A 24976-nucleotide genomic window follows, 5' to 3' on the forward strand; every position below is an offset into this window, starting at 1 on the left:
TGTAAGGGTCTCATCTCATGCTATTTTTCCCAGGAGCCCACTGTAATCAGAGTGAACATGGCAAGGCATTAGAAGGAAATAGCGATTGAAGTGTAGAATGAAGATAGACCACTGGTAGTGGCATATTTCCTCAGTGGTATCCCACCCTGTGCATTTGAGTGAGAGGGACGTGTATCATCTACTTAGAACAGTGCATAAGACATGCATACGGTTTAAAGAGAAATGACAAAGTGAACACCCCATCACATTCTTCACACTCAAGAAGTTCCCTGTGTGTCCCTTCCCATAGTCTCCCCATCCCTTACCACCCAGAGTTACTACCATCCTTTGCTTTGCTATATAGTTCTACCACCTATACGGGCAACCCTAATATTTACGACCATAGCAAGCACAACCTACCTGATTAAGGAGATCACAGTTTTGCTGCTATTTGGTGAGGGCTTCCAGGAGAAGGGAAGCGAACAACCTCTAGGTCTCTGGGTTTGGCTTTAGCTCCTCCACGTTTTTATAAGAGGTCTTTTTGGTAAGTCAGTGAGCCAACTTGAATCCTGGTAAAACAGAGTTTACCCACTGTCGGTGTCTTTGGCAGAGATAGGTTATAGATCAGGTTTTGGCCATGTGACAGACTGGTTGGCTCCTCTCCATGAGATGGTAATTGTTGGATGTATAGTAGATCTTTATTTTTCCCTCTTTGCTTCCTTAGTGTAGAAGCAGACTTATAATTCTGAATATGAACTATTGGGTAGCTGTTGGTTTTATAGAAATGTTCTTTTTTAAATAATGACAGAATAGGGGAAAGCCTTTATTCCCAGCTTCATGTACAAAATCTTCTTAGGACGGGTGTTACGAGGGTGGAGGTAGTCAGGAGGGAAATACGTGTTCTGGACGAACAGATGGGCCTCATTGGACAAGTTTCTGCTTCCCAGTGGCATTGACACAGCATACTAGTGGTCTTGTACAGTCAGCATCTACCTGTGTTGGGTTAAAAAGGCACCAAGCTTATGTGCTCATGGAACTGAGAGGTTCCTCTGGCTACTGTTCATATCAACAAGAAAAGGCTACAGGGACAGTGGGATGTGACAGAGAGGAGATGTGCACATTCCATCTGGAAAACGGTACCCTTGGGAAGTTCTGGTCAGGTGACAACCCCACCCCACTCCCCTCACAGGATCTGTCTGTCCTACTGCTTTGCCTGTGCCTCTGGAGGAATGTGATCTTATCTTGTGGGTGTAAATGCCTCTTTCTCCATCCTTCGCAGACTTCTGCTGGATGTGTCTAGGAGATTGGAAGACCCATGGCAGCGAGTACTATGAGTGCAGTCGGTACAAGGAGAACCCCGACATTGTCAACCAGAGCCAGCAAGCCCAGGCCAGGGAGGCCCTCAAGAAGTACTTGTTTTACTTTGAGAGGGTAGGCATCTTCTGCAGCTGCTCCTCGGGGTTGGGCTTCTTCCAGTTGGCCTTCTGAGGTAGAATTCCCAGTGACTGGTGTACTGGTATGTGCACACGTAAGTCAGGGAATGGAGCTCCTTCAGTGGACCTGAGTGATACCTCCATAAATGTGGCTTTCAGGTTCCAGAGAGCAGCCAAGACCAACAAGCTCTTTGAATGATGGCTGAAGGACAATGAGGGGACCATCAGTCTTTTCCATCCACTATCATCTTAATCAGATTTAGAGGGCAGTTCTTCCCAGGAAGACTCTTCAGAAGCCCACAAGCATGGCACATTTGGTATCTAAGCACAGTAGACCAATGGGTACCTAGCCTTGTTTAGTCTTCAGGGTTGGAGCCCTATTGCCCTAGAGGGTAGGGTGATCTGGCAGGCAGACAGGGTTAGTAGTGTGGACTGAAGAAGTCCTCCTCCTGCACTCTCAAGGACACACAGTCCCCATAAGTTAGATGAAGCTGTGGCCATCCTGTGCCAACCAAGGTGTCAGCCATTCTGAACTTCTGTGTGGACTTCTGCTCTTTTCTCCTTTCTCTGTACCCTGTAGTGGGAAAACCACAACAAGAGCTTGCAGCTGGAGGCACAGACGTACCAGCGGATTCATGAAAAGATTCAGGAGAGGGTCATGAATAATCTGGGGACATGGATCGACTGGCAGTACCTACAGAATGCTGCCAAGCTCTTGGCTAAGGTGTGTACTGCCTCACTCTTCTGATCCCTGGTCCAGCGCCTGTCTCTGTCAGGCCCAAACCTCTGAGGATGGGAGACATTGTATGGGGCAAGGGAACGCAGTGCTGTGTACAGCTCTGCACGCTTCTGCTTATGGGCCCATGTTTCCTTGGGCTGTGTCCCCTGAGGACCCAGCCTGCTGCAGGCAGTGAGGGGCACTTCCAAGAAGAGGATTCCACTGCCTCTACCCCAGGGAAGGAACTGCAAGCCCTTTTCTAGTTCTCCTTAGGGAGAACTCAAACTCTTTTCTTCTTTTGTCCCATCCACACATCACTCAGAGGGAGCTAAGAGATTGTGTGTGTGGACTCTGATGTCTGACTCGAGGGAAGAGCCTTTGAGGCAGCTGCTGGTAATAAATCAGAGTTTAAAAAAGCAACTGTGGGTTCTTCTGTGACCATTTTTGTTTCAGCTTTTCCCATGTTATCTCCCAATTAATCCGTGATTTAGCTCGGCCTCATTTCTTTTGGGCCCACACCTACAGGGCCAGGGCCAGGGCCAGGGCCAGGCTAACTCGCATGGTAGGGTAAGAATTGAGGGAGCTGCCTGAGATGCATGTGGGTTAGGTTCACAGGCACAGGTGCCTTCTCTCTCTCCTATTGCAGTGCCGATACACCCTGCAGTACACTTACCCATACGCGTACTACATGGAGTCTGGACCCAGGAAGAAATTGGTAAGGCCAGGCAGTCCTCTGCTCTGCCCTCTTAGCTTCACAGGTGCCCTTGTCTACTAGCACTTTCCAGGAGAGTGGGGACCAGACTCTAGCTATTGGGAGGGCAGAACAAAACTGTCAGTTTTTTTAAATATATATATATATTTATTTTATTTTATTTTATTTTATTTTATTTTATTTTATTTTATTTTATTTTATTTATTTTATTTTATTTCATTTATTTATTTATTTATTTATTTATTTATTTATTTATATCCAAGTTAGTTAGCATATAGTGCAATAATGATTTCAGGAGTAGATTCCAGTGATTCATCCCCTAAAAACTGTCAGTTTTTGAAGTTCACTTCTCCTCTAGGCATCTTTAAATAGACTGCATGCCCTGGCATTCTGTGTAATAGTAAGGTAGATATGTCAAAGCCCCTGAACAGCTATATTTATAGGGCAATTGGCTAAAAAGTTCTGTGGTCACTTGGAAGGCCAGCACCCATGCCTGGGAGGATCTCCAGCATGCATGTCTCTGAATTATAGTGGACTCTTTTACATCTTTAATTCTGTATCTTAGATATGGGTTATTTCCCCCAATTATAAAGTAATTCACATTTATTTAAATGTTGGAAAACATAGAAAAACATTTGCATCGTCCATAATCCCACCAGAAGGAAATGGCCACTGTTAGCATTTTTCAGCCTTTTAGAATTATTTTTATCTATTTAATGTTAATTATATATGTCGCATTCAATTGTTATAACTGCTTATTGTTGCAGTTGTCATTATTTACCAGGCTGGTAAATACCGGTTTTAATAATAGGATAAATGATTTGTTATATGGTCATACCATCATTTGGGCATTTATTGTTTCTGACTTTCATTATTACAAATAAGACATTGAGGAACATTTTGTGTATAATTGTACAATGGGTATACAATTACTAAGTCAGATGGTTTGAGTATTTTTAAGACTTGAAAAGCTGAAAAACTGAAAGATTCTGTGAACGCCATGTCTGTGAAGATCCATTGTGATTTGCTTCTGCAACATCTGTTTCCCTGTATGTTGGGAGCATTCTTTTCAGTGGCTTAAATTTTCCCCCTGTCTTTTGGGGTAGAGGGTGAGTGTAGCCTTGCCACTTGGCTGTGCTCCTCAGGTAGCCTTTTGATCGGGTTCTGGCTCTGGCTCCAGGAACTAACTCTGCTCGCTGAGGACAGTGTCAGGGTTGTCGGTAGCTCTTGCGAGCCTGAGGTGCTGCGTCTGCCCCTCCATCTGCAGGCCCCGCCCCGGCTGCAGCCCCTCTCCTTTTGACCCTCCTGCTCTGCCCATACAGTTTGAATACCAGCAGGCTCAGCTGGAGGCTGAGATCGAAAACCTGTCATGGAAAGTGGAGCGCGCAGACAGCTATGACAGAGGGGTAAGTGCTGCCCTCTTGTTGGTCCTTCTGTTGCAGGCCAGGGAGGACTGCCGTGTTAAAAGTGACAGGGTTGTTAGCATGAGGCCCAGAAGCTGCTGCTGAGAAGGGTGGGGAGGGCAGAACCTTTGACTCCTCATAGCCCCTGACATGGTGGACATGGCTTTGGCTGCTCCCTGCGTGGGACGGCCGTGCGAGCACCATCTTGCTTTCCTGCTGCAGGACTTAGAGAACCAGATGCACATAGCAGAGCAGCGGAGGAGAACCCTGCTGAAGGATTTCCATGACACCTAGGTGGGACACGGGCATGCTGGAGTGAGGAAGATGTGGCTGCGAGGCCTCCTGGCTGCCGTACTGCATGCTGCAGGCTCTGCCTTTCACGACCCCAGGCAACAGCCAGGGCCCCACTCCTGAGAGACACTGGCCGCACACCTCTTAGTCCACTTCTGTTTTCTTCTCATCTTTTTGCTTTTTGTTTTTACCAGGGTAGAGGCCATGTTGAATTGGCCTCTTTTCAGGACTTTTAATTCCCCCTGGATGGTTGTTGGGAGGGAGGGAAAGTTTTTTCTGAATGACTATTAATAGTATTAGATCATTACAACTTATGTAATTTTCAAAAGTTGTATAATTATACAAAAAAAAAAAAAAAAGCAAACCATAGAATTACACAGAACCCTTTTTAAAAATAAATTGGCAATGGAGTGTTTTACCCTCTAGCTATTTTACTTAGAATATAACATTTGCTGCCTGCCCCCACTGCCTCAGAATGTCTACTGTAAGAGGGCCCCAGGGGTCTCTGTTTTTGGATTCTCATGTGTCTGGCCACAGCTGGTGTCCCAAGGGAAGAACGTGGGTGGCAGATGGTGGGGAATGGAGTTGGCCTGTGTGATGGGCATGGAGCGCAGAGAATCACATCATGCCTTCTGCCTGGTCCTTAGAGGCCTTTTAGTGGTTGGATGCACCTGCCTCACCTTGCAGTGAGGAGATAATACAGAAAAGGGCCTTGTCACAGGGTGTCATTGTCTGATGGCACTATGTGTCTGTGAGCTCATCTTTCTTCCAGGTTTACCTGGGTCTGGCTACTGAGACCAGCCCACAGCAAAGTATAGGTGAGCTTGTGGCCCTCCAGACCAGGGGATGTGAGTTCAGCACAGTTGTTTCATTTTGTCTCCTAAAGATAGAGATCTACTTTTAAAGGGAATTATTCCCCCAAATAAATTTGTTTTACCTTGGTCCCTTCTTTTGTGCCAGTGTTCTGGTGGTGTAACTAACCAGGTTCACAGATGGCCATTCACAACCTGACACTGTCCTGCTACACTGTTCTCTGGTGAACTTCAGGGTCAGAGTTCAGCATGGCCCTCCCAAGGGCACTGGTATTCCTGCCTCAGGGGCCTTGTTTGCACACATGGTTTTTATGTTATCTGGAGTGTGTTCTGTGGCTGCTCTGGAGGGTTGGGTGCTCTCCCACTTGCCTGGGTTTAGCTGTTGGAGGACACCATCTCTGGGGTCTGGGAGTCTTGAGGCCAGGAGAGTCCTTGGTTTGTAGTCTCAGCTATGATGCTAGAAGGGCTGGTCAGGGGAGAAGGCCAGCTTTTGCACAGTAGAGTACAAAGGAACAGGTGGTTTGTGTGGTGTCCTGCCTGTCCTGAGCCTGGTCCTATGGGCCTTTTAAAAGTTACTTTTGTGATTCCTGGGGTTTCTGTGACTTTGTTCACTGCCTCCCCTCTGAGGCTGTCCATACTCGACAGGGCCTCCTTAACCTCCTAGAAGAGTTGCTTGGGAGATCTGTGAAAATATTATTTTGGAAGTTCTTTGATATTCAAACATTTTCACCTTGGTCAGCAATTTCCCAGGTATCATGTTAGCTGTAAACTGAATCACTCTTGAAGATAGAAGACAGCTGTGACTCTTGGGATCATGGGGTACACAGCTGGCTACAGGCTCCCTCTCTTCCTGTCAGGTCCTATCTCTTTCTGTCACCTACAAGGGAGGAACTGTGGGGTGGAGTGGGAAAACAGGCTAGGAGGGCAGCAAATGAGCCCAGAATTGAAACAGTGGGGAGCTCACTGAAGGAGGAACATGCCTGCTCCCAGGACCTCGGGGTGGGTGTCAATGCTGCATTGACACGTGGAAGATCCTGGCGTCTGGAGCCTTTACCTCTCTTACCAAGTCCTTTCCGTGTCACCACCATGGCACAGGACCTGTGTTGCAGCTCTGCGCCTTAAGTCACACCCTGGGCATCCCTGGGCATTGTTTGGACTGCACGGCTGCCACGTAGTGCACTTGTCCCAGCTGTGGCCCCCAACCACTAGAGCTGTAGGAGGTTCTGTGCCCAGACAGTAGCCTGCAGCCCTTGACCTGTGGAGAGCTTCCTTTTGTGTCCCCAGTAGCTGTCCTTTGCTAACATCATCAGGAAGATGAGAAAGATCAGGCAGAATTTTTCTGCCCTACAAAGGATGGAAGATAAAGGAAGGCACAGTGTTTTCATGAATTTACCTTATATCTTTGTTTTCTTCAAAGAAAAAATTGAGGCAATGTCATCTGCTCAATGTTGAGTGGTTTATTCAAAATAAACTGAAAGTTTCTGATTATAAAACTGTGTAGGGTCTTTCTTCCAAGGATGTAAGTAACCTGAGCCAATACCCCAGGGGATTCTGGCCAGTGAGCGCCAACCAAATGGGGGTCTTCCTGCTGATCAGCTCTGTCCTCTAGAGAGCTGGGAAGAACCCACTGGCCTCTGTTCTGCCTTCTCTGGCTTGCTGGCGAGAGGGCATCCAGAGGGAAGTGGAATATCCTGGCAGTTTTTGCTCTCCTCTCCCTCCCTGGGTTGCAAGTCATACCACTCCCCCCACCACACACAGATCCTGGGATTGTAGCAGACTACCAGTGGGAATGCCCCACAGCTGCTGCTGAGGCCCTGAGCCCCTCATCCAGAAGACCCCCTGGGTCCCTGCAAAGCAGATGGGGAAGCCTAGGGTTATACAGTATGGCGGGGGTGTTGTGCCTTCACAGGGGCTCTGGGGTTACAAAGAGAGGACCCTAGACAGAAACCTGAGTGCACAGAGTTTAATCCCAAGGATTGAGGACAGGAAATGGAGTTTGGGTTCTGATCGAGTGGGTCCATGCTTGTGGTGGGAAGAGTGGCAGCAACTTCAGTGATAGCTCAGGGGTGAAGGCTCCAAAGCTGTGGGCAGCATGCAGAGGGCAGGCAAGGCCAGAGAGGCCCTAGACCCTGCCAGTCTGAACGCCACAGCTGCTCATCCCTGGGCCTCGGATGCACCACGCCCCATGCACGGTACTGGGCATACAGTGGTGAGCAAAAGATCCATGGGTTTTACCCTCTCAGAGCCTCCAGAACATGCGGGACACGGATGGAATTGATCACTATACCATTAGAGATCTTAAAAGAGAACAAGAGCTAACACATTCTGGCTAGAGGAGGGATTTTCCACGTAAGTCTCCAGGGTTCATGCAACAATCAGCATTGTCTCTGCCCTGTTTTGGGTACTGAGGACACAGCTATTGGCTTTGGCTTGTTAGGCCAGTTTCTGTCCCTACAAGATAATCACACTTAAGGGTTACTGAGCACATAGCCCATTTAGTCCTCTGAGACACCCAGGCGCCCCAGGACATCCACCCTCTTAAGGTGAGCCAGCCTGAGCAGTGAGAAACCTTATGGTCCTTTTAAAAATAATAAATTTAAAAATGGGGCACCTGGCTGGCTCAGTCGGTAGAGGATGCGATGCTTATCTCAGGATCATGAGTTCAGGCCTCACGTTGGGTTTGGAACCTACTTAAAAAAAGAAAGAGGGGCACCTGGGTTGTTCAGTCTGTTGAGCGTCCAACTTCGGCTCAGGTCGTGATCTCACAGCTCTTGGGTTTGAGCCCCACATCAGGCTTAGTGCTGGCAGCTCAGAGCCTGGAGCCTGCTTTGGATTCTGTTTCCATCTCTCTCTGCCCCTCCCCCACTCACTCTCTCAGAATATAACATTAAAAAGAAAGGAGGAAGGGAGGGAGGGAGACCTTATGGCCCTTAGGTGCCAAAAGGAACATGGGTTTTAAAAGGCCAAGAAGTTAGCTTATATCATGGTTGTGAAATTCCCACAACCAACAGCAGGTGGAGCAGAAATAAGCAATGAGCATCCTCTCCTATCCCCCTTCCCCTTCCACTGAGCTCCAACAGGCTTGCTTGCCTTCTGTTTTCTGGTGATGAGTTAAAGAAGGAGCTGTGCATGGCAGTGGGCATAACTCACTTGGAGACAGGAGACAGGAGATAGGAATATAGGAGAATGGTTCAGAAAAAAATGAGCAGTATGAAGATTTTGAGGTGATCTAATTATAGGTATTAAAAGGCTAAAGAGGAAATGGTCTCAACGTTCATTCATGGGTACCAGAAAATGATGACATCCTTGGTAAAACTGTGACTCGGTTGTTGTTTTTCACATTAAAGAATTTAGAAGATTAATACAATTGGGGGGAAATTTTGTTTTCAATTGTTCTGTGTACGTGGAAGTTGAGAGACTTCTGACCTAACTGGAGTAAAGACAAGCTGCAGGAAATCTGGACACTTTGAAGTTGGTAATAGAGTTTTCTTCCTTCTGAATCAGAAATATTTCTTTTGTGACCATTCTAGTATTTATTTACTTATTTTTAGAATTCGTTTCAGGGAGCAGGGCCAGGCCCTTACTGCCTCTGTCTTCACCTCCATGCACAGGGAGTCCAGGCTTACCTGGTTACCCACAGAACTGTCAGTTCCCACTCCATCTGAAACGGGATGCTGGACCAGTGGTGGTGTTTGGTCAGCATCCCAACTTTGGCCGAGCCATTGAGCCGTAACAGTTCCCATTACCACCTGGCCCTCTTCCCCTCTTAGAAATGTCCAGAATGTCTCCTTTGGTTGAGCAGTGTTTCTCTGTAGTATCCTAAGGAGATTGACAAAATGGTCCCTGAGGGTGGCTGGATGAGATGCACCCATGTGCTTGAGCACTGGTGAAACCTTCTGTTGTGTGTAAAATCTCTGAGAGAAAGAGGTGGCCACTCAAGCCCCCGGCCCGCTCTACTGGAGACACCAGAAAATACAGACTCCACTTTTCTAGAAGGAAATAGGGAGAGGGGGTGTATTAACAGAGTAGAGAGAAGCCACTAGTGGGACTTGCCTCAGTGGTGTTGCTCTTGTCTGCATGTCGGCTTCTGTTCTGGGGCATGTGCATCTCTGCCTGAGAATAACCCAGTCCTAGAAGAGCAGGGAACATGAAAATGCCTAGGCTTTGGCACTTGGGCACTGGTATGTCCTCCCATCTCCATACCTGGTGATAATCTGAGTTTAATCTTCCTCTGAGGTGATGGTGTCTCAATTATAGAAAAGTCCCTTTCTCCGTCTTCACCTGTGCCAGGTTTGAGGCAAGGAATGTTCCTGTGCACCTGAGTACCTGCTTGCATTGCTGCACGTTACTTACTGTTCAGGGTTTGAGCTTCCTGGTGTCAGGACTTCTTCAGAAGCCCTCTCTGACCACTCCAGACCAGATTCCACAGTCTACGCGTGTATGTGGCATCAAGCAGCTTCTTTTTTTTTTTTTTAAGTTAATTTATTTACAGAAAGAGGGTGCACGCATGGGGGAGGGGCAGAGAGAATCCCAAGCAGGCTCCCTGTCAGGGCAGAGCCCAATGCAGGGCTCCATGCAATCCCACCAATCATGAGATCATGACCTGAGCTGAAATCGGGAGTCAGCCGCTTAACCCACTGAGCCACCTAGGCACCCCATCATGAGGCAGCTTCTTAAGCCCTTACTGCTATGTTTCTGTGTGAGGTCCAGACTGACAGAGTGGACTTCCAAGGCGTTCTTGGCCTCCTACGCTGGCGAGCATCAGTGCCTAAATCTGTGGATCCTACGCCATCACATGCGCAGTCATCGGCCTCCTTGGCGCCCCCAAACCGCCGCATTATTGAGTCATCTTTTGGCACCGTCTCCTCGCTGCCACCCTACTCCCCGGAATGAGAAAACGCAGACCATACATTTCCAGAAAGAGGGAAGCGCATCTTAACCAGGGGACGGAGAAACTTCTAATGGGGTTTCCTTTAACAGTGCTGCTCTTGTCCGCATCTCCATTGGGAGCGGGGGGCGATCGGCTTCTACCCTGGGTAGTGATTATCTCCTCCTGACGATAATCCAGCCCGGGAAGAGAAACTCCCAGGTGGGCCGGGTCCAGGGCGCAAAGGAGACCGAGCACGGCTCAGGGAGAAATAGGGCGGCGTGGGGGCGGCGCGGGGGCGGGCGGGGGCTGTTATGGCTGGCGCAGCATCCCAGGGCACCGTCTCCTAGAGACCGCGGCGCGCGCGGGCTCCGCGGCGGTTGTCCGGGCGACGGCGCTGCACGGCGCGGGCATCCCCGCGGCCCCTCCTCTGGACGTGCGCGCGACCTGGGCGCCATGGCGGCGGCGGCGGCCCCGAGGCCAGAGGCCGCGAGTCCGAAGTGGGCACCGCCTGAACGCGAGCGGGCCGGGGCCGCGGCCGGGCTGGACGACTGCGAGGACGCACCGGTCCGGCCGCTGTGCAAGCCCCGCGGCATCTGCTCGCGCGCCTACTTCCTGGTGCTGATGGTGTTCGTGCACCTGTACCTGGGCAACGTGCTGGCGCTGCTCCTCTTCGTGCACTACAGCAACGGCGACGAGAGCAGCGACCCCGGGCCCCAGCGCCGCTCCCAGGGCCCCGGGCCCGCGCCAACCCTGGGTCCCCTCACCCGGCTGGAGGGCATCAAGGTGAGGACCCCCGCCTCGCTACGCTCCAGGCCCTGCACGGCCGAGCCCGTGACAGCCGCCGCCCAGCCCACGACCTCCACGTTGCTCCCTGCGTCTGCCCCGCGCGAACCCCGCTCGTCGCGCTCGGGGCCCCGGGCGCCTGTACTTTCCTCGGGCGTTGCGGCCTGGGGCCCGAGCTGCCCGCAGTGCCCCTTTCCCTTAGGTGGGGCACGAACGTAAAGTCCAGCTGGTCGCGGACAGGGATCACTTCATCCGAACACTCAGCCTCAAGCCGCTGCTCTTTGGTAAGTTCGCCGGGCGCTCCTGGGAAGGGCCAGGGGCTGCGGTTTGGGGGTGCCTGGAGGCTTGTTTTGACCACGTGACTTCTGTTTTGAAAATGGCTGCTTCAGAGTAGCTCTTTTTCCACCCAAAGGTTTCCCAAAGTGCAGTACCCGCCCCCACCTCCATAATAGGGTTGTACAGGGTGACCTTTCCACACTCCCCTCTCTGACCCCTACTCTACAGCTGATCCTTCCATCACAGGGCTGGGCAATGTGACCCTGAGGCCATTGTCTAAACATTTCATTGAAACTGTCTTTGGACACTCCCTGCCATCATTAATTCTGTCATATTCTAGAATGGGGGAGCGTGGGAGAGACTAATAACCAGGTCCTAGCTGATCTCAGGGCCTCTGAGGAAGACTCTCACTCCCAAAGTGGGCCCTGTGGGCTGATGAAAAGCACTCTGTCCAATGTGAATGTCAGTGCCCCCAAACCTGCCCTCCTGGACCACCAGCCTTAGCTACCAGCACCTTGGGGTTCTTAGGATGGAGTTGTAGGCAAAACCTTCTAGGGTGGCCTCATTTGGAAGCAGCATCATAAGCTCACATTTTCCGAGCTCTGGTTATGTGCTAGGCTTCACGTGATCGTTTCATTTCATTCTTACACCCCCTCGGTGAGATGAGTGTGGATCCCACCCTCAGGTTACTGGGTGAGAAAGTGAAGCACAGAGAGCTGTGGTTGCTTGGTCAGGCTCATACAGCTAGTTCAGGGATGAAGCTAGGATTAGAACCCAGGCAGCCTGTCTCCAGGGCCCATACTCTAAAGCCAACATTCTGGCTGAGAAGATTCAGAAGTCCTTCAGAGACCACCAGTGTCAACAAGGTGGGGTTCCCCAGAACCATGACCTTGCCCAGGATAGGTTTGCCCACCCAACCCTAGGTACTCAGTCTCAGTGACACACTTACCACAGACTTGGGGCCATTCCTGCCTGCTGTGGGATGGTGTGGGTAAGGGGCTTTAAGAAGGGGGCTGGGGACCAAAGCAGAGCATCTGAGCACATGCCATTACCCCTGGGGCAGAGGGCCGTGGTTGAGAATTATACTTAGGCCTTTGAGAATGATTTCACATGCATGCTGTGTGAGGGGAAATAGGTAATGTCGGTCCTGTTCTGGGAAGGACCCTAGAAGGTTGTTACTGTTATTATTACTACTGCATAACCGATGAAGTCTATGCCAAACACTATTTTAAGGCTGAGAACACAGCATTGAACAAAATAGGAGGAAAACAACAACAACAACACACATCTGAAGCTGACATTTGAAAAAGAAGACAGTAAATAAACAAGCAAGTATATATGGCGTGTCAGATGGTGATACACGACTGCAGACAAATAAGGCAGAATTTCAACTGGGGTTGAATGAAACTCTTAATAGAGGCCAAGGAGGCCAAGGTAGGCCTCCCTGCAGACTTGTAGGAGCTGTGGGATCAAGGCAGGTGGCTGTCAGGAAAAGGTGATCCAGGCAAAGGGAACAACACTCACCCTTTTACTGCTACACTGCCATGAACAGACACATCTGAAGGGGTTGTACTGTCTCCCGTCAGCCTTCTTGGGACATGTAGACACTTAATTCAGATGAGCCATGAGGCCATAACCGTACCCCTCACCCCCTAACATGCAGCTGTTGCATCAAAGCCTTACAAAGCTGAGAATGAGAAACCCAAACCCCATAAATTGCAGGAAGCAGGAGAGATGTGACAAAAGGTCAGCTGGTCCTGGTTAAGCCATCCGATGGGTCTGTGTATCCGCAAATCACAAAGGGCTGTGGCCCCCATTTTCTCAAACTCTTACATTGCCTTTGAGTCCGCTGGTGGACGGTGTCCCAGGTTTTACCCTGAGGCTTGCTCCTTGGTGAAACGAGGTGAGCCACATGAAGAAGAGATTAGTGATTACAGGAAGTCCACTTGTGAGGCAGGAAAAGCACAGGGGAGAGGGTGTGAGAGGAGGAGGAGTTCCTGAATGCGTGGTGTTGGATGAACCCAAAGAATGAAGCCTCATCTCAAGGAGGAGTGTCTGTCTTCTGTGCCTGTTTAGTCATCTACTGTCACCCTAAAAAGGCAGGAGGGCCTAAGGAGAATGGGCCTGCTGTGGGTTCTGTCACCTCTGCCCTGCTGCTCTTGGCTCCAGACCTGTGACCTTCAACCTCAGGGACCCAAGATGCCAGGGTTCAAGGGGTGGGTGTTCATAATGTAAGCTGGGGCAAGGGGGTTGGGTTCTGCCCCAGGGTGCCTCCACCTGCATGGGAGGGAGCCCCACCATTTCATGGGGAAGACCCCATGCAACCACCAGTCTCTCCCTTTGGGAGACATTTCCTGTTTCCCACCTTTATCCCTAGAGACATGGGGCAAGCGGGACCAGGCCACAAAGGCCCCACCCTGAGTTCTTGCCGTAATACCTACTTGACTGTGGTAGGCATTTTGCAAAGATTTGGACTACTGGAAGTCAGCTGAGGACTTCATCCTGTTCCGTTCAGAAGGGAGGTGTCCCAGTTTTGAGTCATTGTCATCTCTCTGGGGACACTGCCTTCTTTCATGTGGCTCACTTCTCCTTCCATCCCACCCCACCCTCATTCTGTGTTTGAACAGATCGATCTTACCACCCCCTTCCTTAAAAGTCTCCAAGATTCCCACTTCACTTCTAAGTTTCATTTGGTACCCTCATCTTCTGCTGCCCCCTCACTCACTCACTGCTGTCCCCAAGCTCATGCTGCCTTGGGGCCTTTGTGCTAGGCTCACTACCAGAAAGCTCACATCTAGCTCTTCCCACAAAGAGGATGGCTTCAGCTCCATTGGGCCTCTACGCATACATCCCCTCCTCAGATACCTCCCTTGACCTCAAACTGGTCTTAAGAGGTTCCGAGATGCTCTTACATCAGCCTGCTTGGTTTTCTTCTCAGCGCTTGGCATCATTGGAGACTATTTTCTGTATTTATTTGTCATTTTCATGCCTCTGCCCCTAAAGATGAGCTGCATGCAGAGGAGGCCTGATTTGTGCTGGCTGTGTAGCCAGGAGCCAGAGTCGTGTCTATTGCTGGTCCTTATTGGCTGGCTGGAGGGATTTACTGGGCACTCAGCCAGACCAGCACCTATCTGCTTGCTTGAAGTGACTTCCCACCACCCTGGCAGGTGCCCCCGGATTCGGCACTCCCTTCAAGAGCAGCAGGGGGCACTTTCAGAAGGCCAACAAGAGCTTTAGCCCATTTTCTTACTATTTAAGGTAAATGAGTAACTTAACACCAGTACACAAAACAATTTATCTTAAAACCATGACTGCTTTATCATAGGATTTCCAAGTCAGTTCAAGAAAACAATTAGGCAGTTACTTAAGACCACTGTGTTCTTGACAAACACTGGAGGCCCAGAAATAGGGGAAGAACTTTTTGTGTGCATATAAGTTCAGATTTGTAAGCAGCTTAATACAATTTTCTGCATGGACCTCTCTCCACCCCCTGTGCTTTTGCATGGGCCTACCGCTTGGGGCAGTCTGTGTGTGGCTTGACAAGTAGCATCCTGCCCAGAATGAGCAAAGCCTGAGGCTTTGCACCTGCCCTGAAATAGATTGGGCTGCTGGGGCTTGTGGGCATTAGCCAGGCTGTCATCCCAGGCCTGGGACAGAAAGGTGGTCTTGCCTACCCAGCACACACAGCTGCCAGGGAGCAAGCCTCCTTCATGTCTGGGCAGAGCACTATAGCTCAGGAAGGGGCCCTTTAGCGTTGATCATAGAAGGGTTTATGCCCTGCTTGGGCTGTTCCTGGGGCTGGTCTATAAGTATCCATGAAGGGCAGCAGATAGAGGGTTTTATGTATGTCCAGCCAGGGCAGGACATGGTTTGTATGGCTGCTGCTGAGGCTGTGGCTACAAAGTCCCAGGCTCTTCCTGCATTAACTCCTATTCTAGGCACTGGTGATGGTGCCACCTGCGCACCGCCAACTGCAGATTTCTGTGACCTTGGCTCCAGGCGTAGGCTGTGGTTACCAGCAACCGATGGCCCTGCACCTCCCCGCTTAGCACGTAGGTCCCAGCATGCCTTCCTCGCAAGAGGTTGTGCATGCATGTGGCATCCAGCTGCAGCCAGCGACGCAGAATAGGCGCCAGTTCCACAGCAGGCAGTGGGCCTGCCTTCAGCACCTCTAGCCCGGAGTCCAGGTTGCAGTCTCAGAGGCCAAAGGACGAGCCGTTGCATCGGGAGAGCCTGACCTTCACTGCTGAATGGGACCGGAGGAGTGGGGTGATGTGCAGGGCTTCTAAGAATAACCCCCCACCCCCCACCACCTAGTGACCCACACCCTCTTGTGATGCTCTACCCTTAATCAGGATCCTAGGGAAGGGCTGAAGTCCTGGCGGCCACTCTCCTAGGCAGATTTGTTTGGTGTGTTGTTTTAGCAATGCCAAGCTTATTAAAGGCATTTATTTTGTAGCTTTAACCAGGTATAGCATTTAAGTGTCCCCTCTTTCATCTGTCTTATCCAAGCTGGGAGCTGGGATGGAGGCAGTTGTAAGGTGGGTGTAAGGAGTACTGGACGCTAGGGATGGGCTCACCAAAGTCGCTGGCACAGAGCGCGTCCAGAACCTCGTTGGATGAGCGGGCGTCCTGCAACTCGCAGTCCCTGCAGCTGGCGCGCGGCACTGGGGGGAGGGGGGGAGGGGCCGAGTGAGGCTCCGCCAGCCGCCAGCCGAGAGTGGGGGAAGGGCCGTCAGCGCGGGCTGGGGGAGCCTTCCCATGGGCCCCTCGATCTTCACCCTTTCTGAGACCTGCTGCTATGGCCAGTCCCTGTCTTCCCTACCAGAGAGACCCGTGTACCTGGCCCTGCGGGGAGCGGCTTGGAAGGGTGGGGCGCTGCCCGTGGACATGGCCTGGGGGCCGCGTGGGGACTCACGTGGGCGGCCCAGGCGGGAGCCTACGGAGACAGCCGCGACGCAGAGGCTGTGCCCGGTGGGGAAGCGGCCGCAGTGCAGGATGGCGGGCCAGGGGTAGCCGTAGCAGGCCATGATGGGCGCACAGCTGGCCTGCACGGCCTCACACAGACTGCGGCACGGGTAGATGAGCCTGCGGAGGTGGGGGGAGGGGAAGTATCGGGTGGCCGGGCGCTCAGGACTTCCTGGCCCCTGGGCTGGAGCTCCTGTCCCGTCCCAGTGCAGAGGTACAGCCAGTGACTCCACGGTTGCTGGGCAACGACACCTGGTCACCTGGCAACAGCCCTCAGCCCCGCAACCTCCTCCCAGCGTTTAGGTCTTACATCCCCCACCGTCCTCGCGTGGTGCTCGCGTGGCTCGGGCCACTATCCCGCTTTCCAGCGCACCCCGCCCCCCTCCAGCCATGGCGGAAGTCCACTGACGGGGAGAGGGTTGTATGCGAAGGACCCTGCACTGGGGGCCTTCACTCCCCCATTTCGGAGGGAGAAAGCAGAGCCCTCCCTCTTGTCCTGAAAGGCCTGCAGGAGACTGCCGCTTCTGGTCGAGGCTGGGGTTGGCAAAGAGCTCAGAGGCCTGATCATTGGATTCTGAAAGAGCTCATTCTTGCTGCTACTGGCGTGGTCACCCTGAGGCTCTGGGAAGGTCCCTCACTCTGCAAAGAAGGAACTGAGGGAGCCGTTCACGGGATAGGTTAGGCTGGGGAAGAGGAATCAGCCTTGCCATCTCTGGACTCTGGGAGAAAAGGCCCCCAGATGAGATGTGGCTCCGTCTCTTGCTGGGATCTCTTGGGCAGAGTTTCCACACCCACTGGAGAGGGGCTTCTGCCCCGCCCCCCAGCCAAAAACAGCCTACCCACTTGTCATACCTTGTTGATGTTCAAGAGCCCTTGAGGATTCATGGGTCCAGAGGTGCTCACCATCGATGGTCCCTTACCTATGTCTCCTCTGTCCCATAGGCACCTGCTCCCCTGTGCCAGGAACACCCTGACAAAACAATCCTTCATCTTCATTTCCCTCCCCACCCCTACCAGCACCTAGCATGGATAGGTATCCAGCAGTGGTTAGTGAACAGACCCTGGCAGAGGAAAGGCCCCCCATCCACCCTCACCTAGGAGCCCCTGCCCTACCTGTCAAGGCACACAGGGGCAAAAAGGGAGCAGAGGAAGAGGCGGGCATCAGGGTGGCACTCCCTGGCCAGCAGGGGCAACCAGCTGACTGACTGCTGGACAGCCTCAGTTGCCGTGTCATGATCCAGCAAGTTGGGCAGCCGCATCTCTGTGTAGCCAATGTCATGGCACAGCGCCATGGCTTGGGGAATAGGCATGCACCGTGTGGGGACCCAGGGAGCCCCTACCCCACTGTCACCCCACATCACCACCAGTGCCACAAACAGCCACAGCCTTTGATCCATCACCTGCTCTGTCTGCCTTGGTCTCAATGAGTTGAGGTTGAGGGCTTTATAGGGCTGCATGCACACCCCAGGAGGCTGTGTTTGTGCAGCCTCCTAGGTGCTGGGACCCATCTGCTTAGGCCCCAGTGTGCTGGCCTGAGCCATTTGCATTTGATTAGCACACTGCAGGGGACTGTAGAGGTTGGTGGCATCTCCTTTGGGTCTACGGATTACCAGCACTTAATAAACTGAAGAAACCTGGGCCTGTGTTTTCTTTTCTTTTTCTGGTTTACTTTTCTTGTTTGTTTATTGTTTAAACTATCAGGAGGTGACTGTTGACTAGCAGTTTGGTGTCATCCATTGTCCAGTGCTACCCCTGCCTCCCCAGTGGATGGCTCATACCCTTTCTGGGTTTACTGGGTTGAGGGGTCAAGCAAGCCAGAGTGGGGGGCCTTTGTCCTGCCTTTAGTGTCATCACATCTGGGTAACCTACCCATGGAAGCTGAATGTGGTTGTGAGCATGGACTCTGGAGTGCAACAGCCTGGGTGGCCCTAAGCAAGTTGCTGATGTCTCTGTACTTGCCGTGCGTCATGAATAGGAAGGCAAACTGATGGGGCCCTTTTTTCTAGGATGAGTATAGGGATTAGGGAGTTGACGATGTGATTAGGACAGGGTACAGAGTCTATACCACCTAAATGTGATCTGCTGTGATAACCACTAAAAATCATTTTAGTCCTGGCTCTGAGCAGCCATTTTCCTTCCTCTTGGCAATGACCGGAACTTCATGCTGGGAGTGTAACCCAAAGAAGTGGTAGACCACGCTGCAGTCCTGAGGGGTCACTGTGATGGTGTGGCCCTGCCTCCACCTCTTGGTGGCCTCTTGGTCCCCATCTAAGGAAGTCTTCTTTCCCAGGAATGAGGGAACGTGGCTCCTAAAAGTGCGTGGGGACATTGGGGTGTGGGACCCCCAGGTGTGAGGCTCACTTTCCAGCTCATCCAAGCTGCTTGTGAGGCTGGTGTGGTGGCATCCAGCCAGGCCTGACTGGCTTTTACTCGGGCTTAGAGGCATGACATTCAGTGTACACTTGTTCCCAAAGCAAAGGACACCCAGACGTCTTCCCAGAGCATCTGTCAAAGACCTGAGTGACCCCCACCACCACCACTGATGTGCCAGCACTGGGCATCTCAGCCCTGGGCAGAAGACTTGTGCAGAATAGAGGGCAAGGACTGGCCTACAGCACTGAATGTTTTACACTTTGTTTTTATTTGAACAATTCTGAAAAGCAAAATTGAAAGCAAAACCCAGCCACCATCATCCACTTTTAAATATATACCAAATAAGAAGTGGAGGTCAACCCTCTGGCCTTCAGTCCCACTGCAAGGTGGGTTAACCCCTATCCAGCTTAGCTCTGGCGAGCTTTCCAAGACTCCTCTGGGACGTGTGTTCTCTCAGCATCAAAGAAAGAAGCCCCACGTTCCAAATGCTGGCCAACCTTTGCAGGACAACTCAATCTTGGGGTCAGAGTCCAGAGTAGAGGTAAAGGGGTGTGTGAGGTCCTGACGTGGTGACCACCAGGGGACAGAGAGTACCCTAGAAACTCTGCAGAGAAGGTACTGGTTGCATCACTGCCTGGGCTCAGCCCTTGGCTTCACCCACCTCCTCTCCTGGCAGAAATCCCTGGCTTCCTGAGTGATGAAGAGTGTCGGCTCATCATCCACCTGGCCCAGATGAAGGGGCTACAGCGCAGCCAGATTCTGCCCACTGAAGAATACGAGGAGGCAATGGGCACAATGCAGGTCAGCCAGCTGGACCTCTTCCGGCTGTTGGACCAGAACCATGACGGTCGCCTGCAGCTCCGCGAGGTTGGGATCCTGGGGTCTGGAATAGACACAGGGTGGGAGCGCCCTGAATTGTCTTTCTGGTGGCCTGCTCAGCCCTGGCCCTGAGAGTCAGGTGCCACCTCAGATCAGCTTGGGCATGCTCAGTTCCAGAGGCCCCCTCCTTCACTGGAGAGCCCCTGGCTGCCCTGGGAACCCCAGAAGATGGCAGGAGAATCCCCCTGGGGGTGATGACCTTTATTGCCACAGTTCCTGGGTGGTGCACCATCTGTGATCTGGATTCCTTGCTGCCACGGCTGGGGTCCCCACAAAACCCATGGTGGAGGGGTGGCAGCTCTGAGGTAGCCAGAAGTCTGCATCTCTCTTTTACATGCCCCTCACTCACACCAGGCTTCTGACAGAGGTCTTGGCAGGGTATGTGGTCCCTTGCCTATCCAGAGAATGCCTCACTGAGCCTGGGCTTCTTTGACGAGCTTAGTGGTCATGCTGTGGCCAGCCCTCCCCTTGGTGTCTGTTCTCTGTTTGCACTCAGGCCTTGGCCTCCCCACCTCACCTCGGGTATCTGAGTGGGATACAGTGCTGTCCTTCACTCTGCCCCCAACCAGCTGACGGTGCTCCCCATGGAGGCCACAGTCCCAACAGGGGCAGGAATGCCTATGGCCTGCAGGCCTCTTAACTATCTTCCTGGCCTCCTCCCCAGATGCCTGTGGGCCTTTCTGCCTACCATCCCTTCAGCTCAGGGACCTCAGGCTCTGTTCTGTGTCCTCACCCATACCCCATCACCTGAACCCTTAACCTTTACAGCAAGAACTGGGTGACTGTCTATGCTCTAGGGGCTCTCCATCATTGGGGCCACTCCACTGAGGGACCATCTTGTGCTTTAGGTCCTGGCCCAGACTCGCCTGGGAAATGGACGGTGGATGACTCCAGAGAACATTCAGGAGATGTACTCTGCGATCAAGGCTGACCCTGATGGTGATGGTGAGCCCATACCTCGCCACAGTTCTGTCTCTGTGAGCCTCCTGCCCCCACAGCCAGGTGGCCTCTATACCCACCTTCTAGAGTAGCCAGAGATGATGAGGTGAGGATCCAGCCTTGCCCTCACTCCTGGGCTGGGTCATCCCACTCCTCTTGATGACAGTCTAGAGGGACATTCTTGGAGGCCATTTTGACCTCAACAGGCAGAGACTGGGGTACAGGAGGGGGCTTGCTTGGCTGGCAGAGGGCAGAGTGGGCACATTAGGAACAGGGCAGTGAGACCAGCTTGAGCTTGGCTGTTCACCCTGCTCCATCTTCCTCTTTTCAGCCAAGCGTGAGGTCTTCCCCAGAAGCCACCCTCTCTGGTCTGAGATCTTGCTTGCTTTCCTCTTGCCTGCCTAGAGTCATGCTAACTTCTGGGGGTGGTTTGGGTAGGGGAGCTGTCATACAAGTGCCCCACCCCCTCTTTGGTAATAATCCTCAGGATATTTCTGAGGTGTAGTCATCATTCACATGCCCAAGTTCTGGACAGAATGGGGAAGATACAACAGTGAAACAGGACTTGGAAGAATGGCCCTGTGGCTGGTGAACCCAGAGTGAAGGATCTGGCCAAGACCTGTGGCTGGAGGGGCACCATGGTGCTACCATCCCTATGTACAGAGCCGGTAACAGGCCCACAGGCCTTAAGTGTTCCTCACCCTCAGAGATACCTGGGTCAAACAGTAGAAGGTTTCTTTCTTGGGTTAGCCAGGATTACATGGAGCAGACATCAGCTACTCTTCCAGAACCCCCAAAGGTTGGATTTCCTGTTTTGTGGGTTGGACAGGAACAGGGAAAGAGTGTTCTTACTTGGGAGAGCGGCCTGGCTTTCTTTGTTGAGGTAGACTGGTAACCCAGCAGACAGGACTGGCCAGATAGATATCTTCCACTCAGGATGGGACCTGAGGTCATAAGGGAACTCCTGGGGACCAGCCCCAGCTTAAACCCTACAGCGTGGAAGGCCCTGGACAGAACCCAGCCCTGACTGCTGTCTTTCTTCACCCTCTACAGGACCAGAGGGTAGCCACCATGTGCTTTAGAGCCACGCTGGAGGCCAGCCAAGGGCAGTGCTTGGCCTAAGGTCCTGGCCATATGGTTCACGCTTCCTTTGACCACCCTGCTGTGGCCAATCTAGTAGGGGTTAGGTCCTTTGGGGGACCAAATCAGGGTTTAAACTGAGGAAATGAATTTCCCTAGGTCTTCCTATAGGGCCTGATGTGACAGAAGGTTCATCTTACCCAAGAGTCCAGGTTGGGGGACAGGTACACATGGTCCCCCAGTGCCTGAGGCCAGGGGTAGGTAGGATGGTAAAGCCTGCCACTGTGGCTTCCTCACATGGGCTTGGGGGGCATGATGGTGGGGGCCCTGTGCAGGAGTGCTGAGCCTGCAGGAGTTCGCTGACATGGACCTTCGAGACTTCCACAAGTACATGAGGAGCCACAAGGCAGCATCCAGTGAGCTGGTGCGGAACAGCCACCACACGTGGCTCTACCAGGGTGAAGGTGCCCACCACGTCATGCGCTCCATCCGCCAGAGGTGAGCCCTGGAGCAGGAGAAAGCCATGTGGGGCCCTCACAGAAGTCCTTGGCTGGGGCCTAGAGGACAGACTTGATTAGCCAACTCAGGATTAAGTTCTATTCATTAGACCAGGATTGGGACCCATTAAAAAGGCAATTAACAAAGGCAAATTAGCCCTAATTGTGGGCAAACAATAGACATTTGGGATTAGAGATAGATTGGAATATTTGTTTTTTGCTAATTAGAAAAATGACTTCTTACCTCCGTCTACAGGACCCCCTGCTCCTGAGCAGCCAGGGGTTTTAGATAAGGAACCTCCTTCCTGGAGGGAGTGACCCCCCCCACCCCCCCCCCCCCCACCCCCCCCCCCCGCAACTTGGTGGAAATCTCATCTTTCTCACCCAGCGAGGTCTCTGGCATCCAGGGAGAAGGGTTCATGGGTAACCCCTTCCTGCTCTTACAGGGCCAGTCTAGGGTGGCCTAAGGGGCTTCCAGGGGAGGTGGGCAGGGGCAGAGCTTGTGGCATTCTGGGGGTCCAGCTCCTTCAGGGTGCTGCCTTGCATGAGATTACCCAGCCGAATTCCTACTGCCTACCAGGGTGCTACGCCTCACCCGCCTGTCACCTGAGATCGTGGAGCTCAGCGAGCCGCTGCAGGTTGTACGGTATGGCGAGGGAGGCCACTACCATGCCCATGTGGACAGCGGACCTGTGTACCCAGAGACCATCTGCTCCCATACTAAGTTGGTAGCCAATGAGTCTGTACCATTCGAGACCTCCTGCCGGCAAGTACCTCCCACCTGGGGTGGCCTTCAACTCCCAGACTAGACACTCCCATGACATAAACACAGTTCTGCCCTATGGGCATGCCCCCAGGGCCAGGAGAACATGGGAGCATCCTGGCTGAGGATACCCCATCTCTTGCCCTAGTTTGTTTACCAAGTGGCAGGAAAGGGGTGGCCATCTTGTCTCAGTGGCCAGACTAAGGTATGCACAGACACTGAAAAATTTCCCCAGAACTCTGAGGTAAGGGGAAAGGCTGGATTTCTGGCTTTTTTTTTTAACCCCCATCCCCGGGGTCTTGATTCTGCCTCCATTGCTGGAGGCCTCAGCTTCTCCCTTTGAAGCTTTGTCCCCCTCCTCTGCTAAGGCAGGGAGGCGGGTCTCTTCTCTTCATGTGGCTGCTCTGGGTCAGCCCTTTGTACTCCCCACCAGCCCTTCTGCATGGTCACACTGCTTCTGCTAGCCTACCTTTCCCAGCCAGCCACGTAATTTAGCTAAGTGCACCTGTGATGTTGGCCACACAAAACATTGTGACACACAGAAAGAGATGGTTTGTGGGAGGAGTAACAGGCTAGGGTCTTGGCACTGACCTGCAGTGTTGTCACTGATCCCAGCCTGCCCCTCTGGCCCTTGGGAACCTGGGCAGCTTATCCTGCCCACAGGTAAGCTCCTGGGAGTGCCCACAGCTGGGGACCTGCTCAACGGGCCCCCTGCCTTACAGCTACATGACAGTGCTGTTTTATTTGAACAACGTCACCGGTGGGGGCGAGACTGTCTTCCCTGTAGCAGACAACAGAACCTACGATGAAATGGTAAGGGCCAACCAGGCTGTTAACTCTGGTGGGATGGCAGGTTCTTGGGCAATCATAGTATATAACCTTCCAGACCTGGGATGAGGGGCCCAAGTGAACCCCTGGGCACATCTGACTGGTTTCCCTCTGGCCACTTTTGGCTGCCTGGCCTTGGCTTTTCGCAGTGGGGGCAAGTTTGAAAACCTTACCATCCTGCTGTCCACAGAGTCTGATTCAAGATGACGTTGATCTCCGTGACACTCGGAGGCACTGTGACAAGGGGAACCTGCGGGTCAAGCCCCGGCAGGGCACAGCAGTCTTCTGGTACAACTACCTGCCTGATGGGCAAGGTGAGGGCCTGTGGCCAGGCCAAGCATGCCTTGAAGGAAACTTCCCTTTATCCAGCCCAGACTGCCACCTTGGTGGGATGTTTCTAGCACCCCTACAAATGGTTTTCTGCCCCTAGTGCCTCCCAAAGATCATCCTTAGTGACTTCAGTGGCCTGCACCTGTGCAGCCTCCTAGGTTATCTTGAACCCTGTGATTGATTCCCTGATGCTCCAGCCTTCCAGCTCACTGGGGCTGGGGACACAGGTCTGTCACCAACCCAGGCTGTGGACAGGCCTGGCAGTAAGAAAGCTGGTTTCAGAAGACCAGTGGTATTGTCAAGAAAGAGTATTGTCAAGGTATTGGTTGGAAAGAGATGCTGAGTCCCCAAGGACACCTTGGGGCCAGATTTAACCACCTAAGATGTGTACAGCTGGGCCCACCCTTGTCATGCCCTTGGCCTGCATAAGGTCAAGCTCAGGTTAGCTCAGCCTAGAGTCCCTTCGGTTGCCTCCCTTGCTCATACCATCCACCTCTCCTAGGTTGGGTGGGCGACGTGGACGACTACTCGCTGCATGGGGGCTGCCTGGTCACACGTGGCACTAAGTGGATCGCCAACAACTGGATCAATGTGGACCCCAGCAGGGCGCGGCAGGCGCTATTCCAGCAGGAGATGGCGCGCCTGGCCCGCGAAGGTGGCACTGATGCGCAGCCAGAGTGGGCCCTGGATCGGGCCTACCGCGACGCGCGTGTGGAGCTCTGAGGGGAGTGTTGGCCCCAGCCCCCAGCCACAGGCTGCCCGCCGCCCCAGACGGGGGGGTTGGGGGTGAGACCCGCCTTTCCCCTGTCCAGATGCAGGCCAAAGGCCTGGCTGATGTCTTGCCCCATTCCTGCCTCCAGCCGCGACTAGGGCACAGTTCCTACATTCGTGTTATTTATTGTGTACAGACCCATGCTGCCCCCTAAAATAAAACCACACGGCTTTGAGCCGCTGGGCCCCCGAAGCGGCGGGTCGGGCCGGGGGAGGGGGAGGTAGATTGGGCCAGTACGAGCCCGCCGCTGCGCTTGGAGAGCGTCACGCC

General features: G+C 52.7%; 2 protein-coding genes across 5 annotated transcripts in view; both read left to right on the top strand.

The window, feature by feature from the left end:
- Window positions 1-6841, top strand: part of ARIH2 (ariadne RBR E3 ubiquitin protein ligase 2) — a 48909-nt gene extending 42068 nt beyond the window's left edge. For all 3 annotated transcript variants that reach the window (XM_019416762.2, XM_019416763.2, XM_019416767.2), the window contains 5 exons: window positions 1259-1410; window positions 1993-2136; window positions 2777-2845; window positions 4165-4248; window positions 4468-6841. In XM_019416762.2, coding sequence (XP_019272307.1) covers window positions 1259-1410; window positions 1993-2136; window positions 2777-2845; window positions 4165-4248; window positions 4468-4539 — 521 coding nt within the window. In that variant the 3' untranslated portion in view covers window positions 4540-6841. The remainder of the gene's footprint in view (window positions 1-1258; window positions 1411-1992; window positions 2137-2776; window positions 2846-4164; window positions 4249-4467) is intronic.
- Window positions 6842-10518: 3677 nt separating this feature from the next.
- On the top strand, window positions 10519-24881 carry P4HTM (prolyl 4-hydroxylase, transmembrane). 2 transcript variants are annotated; one of them, XM_019416761.2, is made up of 9 exons: window positions 10519-11001; window positions 11204-11285; window positions 19295-19485; window positions 20346-20442; window positions 21852-22014; window positions 22594-22779; window positions 23499-23589; window positions 23795-23918; window positions 24437-24881. In XM_019416761.2, the coding sequence occupies exons 1-9, from the start codon at window positions 10672-10674 to the stop codon at window positions 24655-24657; spliced, it is 1485 nt and encodes a 494-aa protein (XP_019272306.1). In that variant the 5' UTR covers window positions 10519-10671; the 3' UTR covers window positions 24658-24881. The 2 variants fall into 2 exon arrangements, with proteins under 2 accessions (XP_019272306.1, XP_053753183.1); XM_053897208.1 differs by having other exon boundaries at window positions 19295-19419.
- Window positions 24882-24976: the final 95 nt, after the last annotated feature.

This window comes from Panthera pardus, unplaced genomic scaffold (genome assembly GCF_024362965.1).
Source record: "Panthera pardus isolate Hobbes unplaced genomic scaffold, ASM2436296v1 HiC_scaffold_8, whole genome shotgun sequence".
Classification (NCBI taxonomy): domain Eukaryota; kingdom Metazoa; phylum Chordata; class Mammalia; order Carnivora; family Felidae; genus Panthera; species Panthera pardus.

What these genes read in the sequence shown, in the direction of transcription:
- P4HTM (XM_019416761.2), top strand. Translation starts at nt 10,672, where the DNA reads ATGGCGGCGGCGGCGGCCCCGAGGCCAGAGGCCGCGAGTCCGAAGTGG. An exon ending in CCCGGCTGGAGGGCATCAAG is followed by an intron (nt 11,002 to 11,203) that starts GTGAGGACCCCC and finishes CCTTTCCCTTAG; the next exon opens with GTGGGGCACGAACGTAAAGT. An exon ending in CTACCTGCCTGATGGGCAAG is followed by an intron (nt 23,919 to 24,436) that starts GTGAGGGCCTGT and finishes CACCTCTCCTAG; the next exon opens with GTTGGGTGGGCGACGTGGAC.